Consider the following 11,960-nt stretch of genomic DNA (forward strand, 5'->3'; position numbering starts at 1 on the left):
CAGGAATATTAAAGCTCAAAAAAAATTAGCAAATGTAATGTAGTCTTAATGTATGTGGGCAATGGCATTATTTAATTGTAAAACAATATGTAATTTTGGTTCTAATAAACTCAAACAAAAAATGAAGGGAATCCAGCCACTAATGAAACAGAAAATGCTTTCAAAGACAGATAAACAAAGTGACCGAAAAACAGATGAACTTAGCAGGGAGGGGACACATGAGGCCCTGAGGATCTATATACAGTTTTATGGTTTCCAGGGTGAGGCAAGACATTTTCTCCTGTGGTGTAATTGATGGTCAGTTGTCTGTGCTCCTGTAGCTCCTCACTTATGCTCCAGTAAGGAGTCCAGTTGGAGACCCGATGTCCAACAAAACAAAAGTAGAAGGTAAACTAGTTAGACAAAGATCAGTGAGACTGAGAGAGGACAAGAGGGGGTTGTGGGGTGACTATATATTGTGGGGAAAAGTATATTGCACACATATATGGAAATGTCATAATGAGGGGCTTGGGACAGGAGTCAGTCAGGAAAGTGCCTGCTACACAGCATCAGGACCTGAGTTTAAATCCCTGACACCTATGTAAAACCTGACATTGTAATGCATGTCTGTAGCTCTGATGCTGGGGAATCAGAGACAAGTGGACCCTAGAACTCTCTACCCAGCCAACCAGTAAGCTGTGGACTCAGGGACAGACTCTGTCTCAACAAGTTATGATAGGGAGTGATACAAAATACCTGATATCAACTTTGGGCCTCCACAGGCATGAGTAAACATATGTATACACACTACAAACATATGTGCACACATGTGTACTATACATCACACATACACATAAATCCCACATACACAAAAGAACTGAAGTGACTGAAAATTATACATAAAAATAGAAAACTATAGAGCAATATGACTCTAATATGAATATGATATGAAAACTCAAGCCAACATATAGATAGGTCAGTAAAATATATTGAACGGATCATTCAACCCTTAGGACATGTCATAGGAATGAAAACAGAAACCTGCTATCATTGGTTTAGAGAAAAAACAATCATATAAATAAATGATCAAAATAATTCAATTACATTCAACACTTTTACACTTTCAAGATTAATTTTAATTATGTGTATGTGTGTATCTCTATGTGTATATGTGCATATGAGTATAGGTGCCCACACAGGCTAGAAGAGAACATTGGATCCCCTGGGGCTCAAGTTCAGGTGGTTGTGAGCTGCCCAGTGTGGGTGCTGGGGACAGAACTGGGATCCTCTGCAAGAACAAGAAGCCATCACTTCAACCCAGCATTTTTTGTTTGTTTGTTTGTTTGCTTATTTATTTTGTATTGCCTTGTTTTGAGACAAAGTCTCCTTGTGTAACCATGGCTGACCCAGTACTTCTCTATAGACCAGGCTGGCCTCAGACTCACCGAGCTGAGCCTGCCTCTACCTCCTAAGAGCTGGGATTGAAGGTGTGAGTGACCATGCCTAGAAAACATGTCTTATTTTTAGAGAGATTCAGAGAATACAATGACTGCTGGGCAGTGGTGGTGTACACCTTTAATCCCAGCACTTGGGAGGCAGAGGCAGAAGGATCTATGAGTTGGAGGCTAGCCTGGTCTACAGAGCAAGATCCAGGACAGCTGGAGATATACAGAAAAACCCTTTGTCTTTAAAAAAAAAAAAAAAAAAGTTACTAGAAAGAAACTCTGTCAAAATAATGAAAATTTTCTGTTAAACCAGTAACAGATATTTTACTTAATACTAAAATTTCAGAAAAGTCCTATTAAAATCGCAGACAAGAAATAAATGCTAATACTACTTAGCAGTTCTAGCCAGTGATATATATATGAAATAGAAAATAAACATAAATATTTGGGAAACGTCAAAACTGTCACTATTGTAAGGGATGATGACCATAGAAAACTCACCAGTCAGTGGAAAAACCTCACAACATAAATTATTTCAGGGACATCTTATAGGAAAGTAGACAAAAAAAAAAAAATAATAGCATTCCTATATACCAGCAGTAACCAATCCAACAAATCTACTAGGAAAATAAACACATACTACAATAGTAGCCACAAGATATACAATTCACAGCTGAATTGTGGGAAATTAATAAGGATGCCCGTAAGATGTAAACAGTTTTAAAATTTGAATCTGTAAATCATCTTGGTTTCTTTTCCCATTGCTGTGATAAAACACCCTGACATGAGCAACTTAAGGAAGAAAGGGTTTGTCTTGCTGGCAGTTCCAGGGTACAGTCCATCCTACCGACAAAGTCACAGAGGTAGGAGTTTGAGTGAACTGGTCACATTGCATCTGCAGTCAAGAGCAGAGGTATGCTCAGCTTGCCAAGATCCCTGGGCCTGGGGAATGTTGTCAGAGTGGGCGGGTCTTCTCACCTCTGTTTATGTAAACAAGACACTCCTCCACATGCCAACCTGACCCAGACAATCCCTCACTGAAACCTTATTCCCAGACGATGATTCTGGACTATATCAAATCAATAAAACCTGGCAATCACAAAGATACCCCATGTCCTAATTAGGGATGGCAGAATCCCCATGCAAACTTTTAACCTGACAAAACAATGCAATTCCTAGAGAACTGATCTAATAAAAGAACTTTAAGAGTTTTCAATCTTGACACTATTACAGTAGGAGGGGAGAAGAAAAGACTGTCCACAAGATACTAAAATAATTATAAAGTCACAATAATTTCAATAATATTCTCTTATTACAGTACTAAATAAGTAAATCAATAGTACAGGATAGAGTCCTAAGAAATCTCAGGGTACATAGGGTGCCTAAAAACTTACTTATTTGGGTAAATAAGCACTATTCAACAAGACTCAAATTTAAAATGAAATGTTATTATATATGGGGAAAATAGATTTGTTTTAGTTATCCTATAGGCAGAACCTTTCTATTGACAAAGTGACTTTTTTATTAATAGAAAATGTTAAGCTCTACAAGTCAAGAATCACTATAGAGGAGTTGGAAATGTAGCTCAGTTTGAAGGGTGGTAAATGAACAAAGCCCTGAGTTCGGTCCCCAGCATGACATAAATCCAGCACTCAGAAAGTGGAGACAGTGAGGTCAGCAGTTCAAGGCCATCCTTGTCTACAGAGTGAGTCTGAGGACAGCCTAGGGTACAAGAGAGACATCAACAGAAACAACAACAAAATAAAACAAAAAAGGAAATTAATTTAAATATTTAAAGCCTAAGGGCAAGCTGCTTACAATAGCAGTACAAAAGAGCAGTACAAAAGCTAGCTCCTAAGATGTAAAAAGAAACCAACCCTTGGAATCCAATAGGAAAAAGTACTAACAATGTAAGAATGGACAGACGATTTGCAGATAAGAGGACAAGGGCTATTAACCTGCGATAACACGATTTTTAAAAAGGAACCAATTTTTCAAATTAAGACACCATGTAATTAATTCTTCACATGCTAAGTGAGTTTAAGGAAAAGCTTGCTTCTGTCACAGATGTGGTAGCGCCTCACACTCAGTAAGACAGGACAATGAACTGGCCCAGCTTTTCTGGGATGCATCTTGAACCATGTGTCAGGAAGAGCCATGTGGCTCAGTGGTTAAGATCACTTTCTTGCAGAGGACGCAGGTTCGGTTCCCATCACCCACATGGTGGCTCCCATATATCTATAGCTCCAGTTCCTGGGGATCCAGTGCCTTCTACTCACCTTTGTGGACGTGGCATGTACATGGTGCACAGACATGCAGGCAAAACTCCTGTAAACATAAAATAAAAATATAAACATAGATGCATAAGAATATCAATTTCTGTTTCTCACACCATAACAACAACAACAATATGGAATTTTCACAAAGCCCAACATTTAGTGAGGAGGTAGGTTTTTAGAAACTTTTGTGAAATGTATTTTGTGTGTGTGAATGTTTTATCTGGATGTGCACTGTGTGTGTGCCTGATATCCTTGGAGGGCAGAAAAGGGTACCAGATCCCCTGGAACTGGAGTTATAGAGAGTTGTGAGCCACTGTGTGGGTTCGGGAAACTGAACCCAAGTCCTCTGCAAAGAGAACCAGTGTTCATAACCACTGAGCCATCTCACCAGCCCTGACAAGTTTTTTAAAAGCTACATGATATTCATCAGATGGAATAATTTTTAGACACTGAAGGTACAATTTAATAAAATGTTACGGTCTGGAGATATAGTGCAGTGGGCAAATGCTTTTCTAACATATACAAGGCCCAGGATTGGATCTCCAGAACTGAGTAAGTTAAATTAATTAATTAGAAATACACTTTCATTTTAAAATTAAATATTGAGGACATTAAAGCACTGGCAAAATAATATCAAAGAAAACACAGCAGTTTTAGATGCTGATTTCAATTTTAGTCAAGACATGCAAGCATAGAAATAAATTAAAGCAAGTTGTTATCTGTAGGATTTTTAAACTTTTAAATTGTTTTACAAATTCTTAAAAATGACCAGATATCTGTTTATATGTAGGAACATATATACATATGTAAAATATATATTTATTAAGAATGTTTGCCTTACACAGTGCTGTGAAATATTATCCCATGCTTCACCATCATTGTTCACACTATAATCCTAGCACCAGGGAGCTGGAGACAAGAGAATCACAAGTCTGAGGCCATCATCAGCTATGTAATGAGTGGAAGGCCAACCTGGGATACATGAGACTCTGTCTCACAAAGTAAAACATAAAGAGTCTCCTTCTAAAGCTGGATAACAGTTAAATCATTAAGTTGAAAATGAGCACAGTTACTCAGTTCGGTGGCTTCCAAACTTGAGTAAATGTGAGGCTGAGGTGGGAGTTAAAATGTATGTGACTGGAACACTTCTCAGAGTTCTATTCTAGTTGTTCTTGATGTCCAAGAATTGGGCTTCCTGACAAATTCCAGGGTGATGTTGATGCTGTAGTTTCGAGGACCAACGTTTGAGAACCACTGAAGTAGTTAAACCCCCCACTCGTCAGTCAGCTTCACTCTTGCATAGCCTGGCTGTCCCTACTACATTTGGAGCCTGTCTTGGTTTGTTTTTCTGTTGCTATGAAATGTTTTAACAAAATCAACTTACAGGATTTTAATAAAATCAACTTCTGGTTCACAATTCAAGGGTACAGTCAAGGCAACAGGAACATGAAACAACTGGTCACGTGGCATCCACAGTGAGGAAAAAGAGAGAGATGAATGCACTCTCCTGCCCGCTCCCTTTCCCCACTGACATAGTCCAGGGTGGCAGCTAGACTGTGGTGCCATAATATGCAGGTCTTACCTCTATAGTTAACATAGTCAGGCTACGATGATTCTGAATTCTGCCAAGTAGATCACTCACTGTCACAAAGGCCTCTTGTGTTAGAAAACGTTCCTGAAAGAGGATTCCAAGATCTTGGAGAACCCAGAAATAGCTAAGTTTGTTTGTTTGTTTGTTTGTTTGTTTGTTGGGACAGGGTTTCTCTGTGTAGCAGCCCTGGCTGTCCTAGAACTCATGCTATAGGCCAGGCTGGCCTCGAACTCACAGAGATCTGCCTGCCTCTGCCTCCCACTGGGATTAAAGGTGTGCCACCCCTGGCAGAAATATCGAAGATTTAAAAGATGATACCAGATCTTTTATTAGAAGCCCCTGCCCTCTTCTATGATGACTTTAAGAAAGAAAATTACCTTAATTTCTCAAATGTCACTGAGAGCATTTCAGACCTTTTGAATCTGTGCCCTTTGGCACTGCAGTGACCAGGGCAGGCTTTGAACTCACAGCATGGGTAGTGTTCCAGTTCTAAAGCATTTGCTCTCAGATGGCAAAATCCAGGAGCCCTCGCTTTATTGCTTCCCTTAAGTCATAAAATGCATTGATTTTCAGAGACTAGAACTGCAAAGGCAATCTGTAACTGGAGTGAAGCTTAGCATTTTATTCCATTTAAAGGAGGACCCATCCAGGCAGTGGTGGCACATGGGAGGCAGAGGCAGGCAGATCTCTGCTTGAGACCCACCTGGTCTACAGAGTGAGTTCCAGGTCAGCCAGGGCCACACAGAGAAACCCTGTCTCAAAAAACAAAAACAGAAACAAAACAAAACAAAAAAAAAGGAAAAAGGGAAAAAACGAGAACCCACAAGCTATGAATTTGGAACTATGACACAGGAGTACTGGATCAGTTGTAACTAAGCAGAACACTAACAATGGAGCCTCTCTCTCTCTCTCTCTCTCTCTCTCTCTCTCTCTCTCTCTCTCTCTCTCTCTCTCTCTCTCTCTCTCTCCTCCCCCCTTCCCTTCTCCCCTCCCTCTCAGACTTAGATTCCAGCTCAGTTAGCAAGCAAGGATAAGCTTCGACTAAGAAATATAGGATACTCTTCCTATGTTTTCAGGATTGACAGTGGTCTTACCTAAATCAAACTGCCTCCTCATGCCCTTCTGACTTGGGGATAAAGGACTGCTATCCTTTTTTACTCAAAATGAGGATATGATTTCTTGCCTCCCTCAGTTATCTGCAGCAATCAACCCCTCAAACATGACCACATTATCATGTTAAGGAGACATTCCAAACACCTACCCTACTGGCACATTTGTTAAAATTGTGGAGAAGCCTGGATGTGGCAGAGCCTACTTAGAATCCCAGCTCTCAGGATGGAGTTGAAGGAGGATCACCCTGAATTTGAGGCCAACCTGGGCTACATAAGAGAGTTCTAGACCAGCCAGGCTACACAGTGAGCCCATCTTAAAATAATAATAATAATAATAATAATAATAATAATAATAATAATAATAATAATAATAATAAAGTTGCGAAACAGATTTGAATCTCGCTTCCTCTGTTAGCTTTGGAGGTGCTAACAGGCAAGTCTTAGTTCAGTTAGAGGCAGAGAAAGAAGCAAGGGCCTTCTCTTGTAATACAGCCAGCTGCGTGCAGCTGCCACCTGCTTCCCCAAACGTAGCCACCTTGAATGCCAGGAAAATGCTCTTTTCTCTGGCCTGGTTCCTCTTCCCCAGCACGTTCTCCCAGCAAACATCCCCTTAGTTTAGGGATATCTAAGTGAACATCTGAGCTCAGCAGTGCAAGAAGGCTTATCCCAAAGCCTGTGTCACAAATCTCTAGCGGCTGAGCATGCTAGAGAGCAGGCCATGGAGGTGCTGCTAGAGTTGCCTTCCATGCCTCACCTGCATCAGGGCTGGAACAAACGTAACAGCTGCGATATGGCACACAATACAAAATATTGTTGGATGGATTTTTGATCCCCTCCTCTGGCAGAAAATCAGACTCCTCTCTTCACCATCCCCAGGCTGATGGAAGCCAGCAGGGCGGTCATTTCAGCTCTATCACCAGGCTATGCTGATTGTCCAGTGTCTTTCACGTCCGTCCTCTTCTTTCCCGTTCTTGGGGCCTTCTAAATGTGAGCCTTACAGTACTCTTCGTAGCCAGACATTTCCACCCTAACTCACTCTGATGACAGCTGTTGAATAATTGCCCAGTCCTTTTCGTTCATCTTAGTTTTCCGCCATGGTTCATACTTTGTGATTACCTCACAGGAACCCAGGCTCGAAATGCCCTTTTGAAGCCCTATTATCAACCAACTTCCCAGACCTTTGCCCTCAGTTTAGACTGTTCAGACATGGTTTCTTTATCCCATGCCCTCTCTTTTTCCTTTTCCTCACCTTCAAATTGTAAGGGGGCCTCTCTGTTCTCATCAGACCTTTCTTGTTTCTTACTTAATTTCTTTTTTAACACCCCTTGGTGTTAATCCTACATTAACTTAAAATTGATGATGGGTTGCTCTTCAATAATTCTATTTTCTTTTTCTCCATGGTCACACTGTCATTCTCAATAGTATGATGCAAAACAGCAAGATTAGGTTCATAGAGTTATGAGCTTCCAGGTTCTGTTTCCTTTGGCATCTATTCTCTTTCTCTCCAATATAACACCTAGTCGTTCCCTTCCGTTTTGCAGTTTACAATGGGCTTTCATTGACAGTGTCATATGATCTTTGTGTAAAGAAATAGTATCAATGTTATCCTCACTTTGAAGTTTGGCAAGCACTGTTCTCTGAATGATAAATTATTTGTCCAAAGTTCTGCACCAAGGAAATAGACGTACACGGCCCCACGCCCGAGTCTTTGAATCCTAAGTACCTCCTGTTCCCGTACCAACCACCCACTCTGAACATCTATCATACTTGATAAGTGTCGATGGAATGATAATGCAGATTATTAGTGTGGGAGTGTCACCAGGCCACATTCAAATAGGAATTAAGCATTTTGAAACCATGCCTATAATTAACGGAATGTTTTATAGAATAAAATCATAAGCCTTAAAACTAAAAATAATAATAATAATATAAAGCTTATACAAGAAAATAGGGTTGTCTTAGAGTCTAAGAAAATGGTCTATGCCTACGGGACTCATTTAGGAACGGCCCATATGAGGTTGCTTGGCCGGAGGCTAACTGAAGCCTTCAGGTTAGCTGGTTGACTATGTCTGCTGCCTGGGCTGCGTTGGTACTGGGATCACAGAGAACTGCATTGTGGCTCTCCTGCCCCCACCCCCACTCCTCCATGTGACCTTAGGCTAAGTCCCCCACAGAGCTCTGGGCTCCTCTTCCTTATCCATGCTACAGAGGGGTGAATGGGAAGGTTCCTGAGGTCTCCTCTGGCTGTGACATTCTGACAATCTATGAATAGCAAGGGCACAAGACAGGTGCGAGCTGATGGCCACGTGGGAAGCTCACACCTGTCTCTCCCCGGTGTTTCCGCCCCTCACTTCCAGCAGTGCCAAACTCCAGGCCCAGTCAGGGTCAAGTTGCCAATTTTGAAACTGTTCAAGGACAGTTGTCCTTCTGCATGGGGCTCCTTTGAGTCCAAAGCTGGCCGCCTTCTTTCTCCACAACTCACTCTCCCACTAATTTAACTCTGTTTCTTTATTTCAGATTAAAATCACTCACAAAAACCAGGCACCTATGATGATGGGGCCTCCCCAGAAGAGCAGTTTCTTCTCATTGAGGAGGAAAAGCCGTTCAAAAGACTAAACAGTGTGCCAAACAAACACCAGCTCCACCAAGAAGAGAAAGCAGAATCTATAGACACACACACACACACACACACACACACACACACACACACACACACACCTGTAACCAGAGGGAGCAAAGCCACCCTTCCAGAGGAAAGTGTCATCCTGCCATAGTGTCTACCTATTTTGAAAACGGATCCTCTCTTAACAGAGCCGATATCCATGAAATATTTTGAATGGACTCAGGGCCCACCAGGATGGGTTGGCTCCTACAGCAACTTCCACATTCCCACAGGCCTTGGTTAGACTGAGCCCGAAGGAGAAATCTGCTTTCTTCTTCACCACTCCTGTAAGGTTTCAGGCTGTAGGTTTCCTGCCTACAGTGAGATCGGATGTGGTCAAGGGAAAGAGCTCCAACCCAGAAATTTTGCACAAAAGTCCTTCTGTATGGAAACAAAACAGCCTCTAGCTCTCCAAGCAAAACCCTTGGCAGGGCTCAGCAAGCACACGATGGTTTCTTCCTTGTCCTTCAAGCAGCAGCTCCTCCCCTCACTTGCTGAGGAAAGCCAAGAAGCCACAGAAAGCTGTTTCCATTCTTGGTTCTCTCTGCTGTCCATGGGCACTTGTTCGCTTCATGAAGCATCTCTTGGTGGCTGTTTGCTCAGAGAACAAACAAGGCTGCCTGGGCAGCATACTTTAGATGTGGTATTTATTTTCATAGTTCCTATAAACACCTGGGAGGGAAAGCAGAGAACGTGGACTTTATTTTTCAAATTGATGTCATAATATTATGTAAAAAGGAAAGAAAAGAAAACACTCCCAATACTTCCCACCCCTCACTACCACACAAGCCAAAGTGTGTCTCTCATTTGAATCCCAAGCCCTAGTGGCAAAGATGATGAGAGGGAGGGGCTTTGCTGGGAAAACTACAAGCTAGCCCATCAGGAGATTGCCTGTTTCTTTGCACTTCTCACTCTCACAGTGTGACAGAATGACCTGAGGGTCTTATATATGTACATATGTAGCATATATGTTTATATATAATATATAAATATTTATTTACTGCTGGACTTTTCCTTACTAGAAGTAAACATAGATATTGTGGGAACTGAAAATGGGAAAGAAAACAGAAGGTCCCTACTCTCCCACCATCATTTGATTGTAGAGACATATTTCCCTGGCTGGTTACAAGGTAGACAGGAATGATCTACATCCTGGGAACAACCATGTAACACATGCTGTTCAAGGCTCATTCCCCCATTGATTGATAAGAAAGCTGAATTGTGGAAAAGTTAAAAGCTTCTTTATGGTATCCTGGCTAATGAGGTTTGACTGTGAACGTTACTAAGATCATTAATACACAAAAGGACCCTCATCTGGGAATAGGGTCATTTCTGGTCACCAAGAAGTGGTTGCACTTGGATCCAGGCTGTCAGGGAAGAACCATCATATAGCCTGTGCATGGATGGGACAAGCCCACACTTAGGCTACTTCCCAAGTTCTCTATGGCTTGTCCTACATGGAGAGAAGTTGGCCTGAAGTTGAAGGCCCCAGACAGATCATCTGATTGAATTCTCATGTCATCTCATCATGGTCACCAGATCATCTTGCCTTGGAAACATTCCTGGCTACAGATACGACTTCAGTAAAGAATTTCCTTCTGTAGGATGTTGACAACCAGGACAGAACAGCCTTAGTCATGCTCAGTGGGCTTCATTCAGCTCCTGTCAGCATCCCCCTCCTCTATGGAGGGTACCTCTACACAGAGCATCAATGAAGGCTCAACTGAGCCTTCATCTCTGTCTCAGATTTCTCAAGAGAAAACATAGGCCCAACTGACATCACTCCACTGAGCTGCCGCTAATCTTGCAATGGACACAGAAGGAAACAAGAAGAATGTGTACAAATCGAATGTGTACCACCTCTGAAGGAAGCCATCATCTAGAATCGAGAGCTGAGACTTGGGACCGCCTTGCTCAACCTAACATGCTTCTGTTGAGCAAGCAGAAACCCAGGCCACCTAAAGAACATACTGATGGGATGCTTGGTGATGTGACCAACACGCTCCCCAATGGCAGCAGATATTATTTTGGAAGATGCTTGATTCTGAAGATGACATAGGTTCAGCTTCAGGACCATTGATTCGAAGACATTTACAGAAGTGTTTGTATGTGTTTCAGCTCTGATCCCCCAAGATTGCAGGTTGAAACAGCACCATCGATAGACAAAATGGATTCCCAGAGACACCCAAGTCTTGTGAAAGGGCCCTGCAGAGGTTGAATGTTACCTGAGAGACACGGCCCAATACTTTAAGAGGCACAGAGTAAAAAACATCATGGCATTGCATTTCTGATTTGCTAATCTTAGTAAGTCTTGTGTTGCTGTTTAATCTTACCTTACAAGTCATCTTTTAAACACCCCGACTGGGGTTTCTTATTGTGTAGTGCATCATCCTAGTGACCCCTACTCCAAGCTCTTAGCCAACAAATACTATCATCTCCATCCTACTGAGAATGGGGCTTTCTGGTGTTTTGGTGGCTTCTTAAAGCTACACAGTCAGGGGAGAGCCTGGTCTTTTATGTGCTATCCTGCTCGGATTCTTTCCACGCTGCAGACATGTTCTCACCTGCCTTCATGCTTCCACCCCACTAGCAATAAAAACAATGAAACCAGAAACCTTCAGTGCACCTTGTTGTTGCTGGGCTGATGGGCTAGGTATCGTAGCTCAGTATGGCATAGTTTTCATGGGGTTTCCCCAGTGAGTTGAGAGCAGAGACAGACTTCGTAGGACGATTATATTCAGGTCACAGACCAACCCCTCTCAGGAGAGTTCATTCTACAGATGGAAAAAATACGTTAAAATTGCCAAATAAATTAGGAAATACTTGGCAGAACCTGTAAGAGCCTCCAGACTGGCGTTATATAACATGCATATATATATTATACATGTGCAC

At 41.9% G+C, this 11,960-nt stretch overlaps 1 protein-coding gene across 2 annotated transcripts in view; it reads left to right on the forward strand.

Annotated features, from left to right (window-relative positions):
- Positions 1 to 9,022, forward strand: part of Dgkg (diacylglycerol kinase gamma) — a 163,257-nt gene extending 154,235 nt beyond the window's left edge. For both annotated transcript variants that reach the window (XM_035444686.1, XM_035444687.1), the window contains one exon: positions 8,924 to 9,022. In XM_035444686.1, coding sequence (XP_035300577.1) covers positions 8,924 to 9,022 — 99 coding nt within the window. The remainder of the gene's footprint in view (positions 1 to 8,923) is intronic.
- Positions 9,023 to 11,960: the final 2,938 nt, after the last annotated feature.

Source organism: Cricetulus griseus, chromosome 4 (assembly GCF_003668045.3).
Source record: "Cricetulus griseus strain 17A/GY chromosome 4, alternate assembly CriGri-PICRH-1.0, whole genome shotgun sequence".
Taxonomy (NCBI): Eukaryota; Metazoa; Chordata; class Mammalia; order Rodentia; family Cricetidae; genus Cricetulus; species Cricetulus griseus.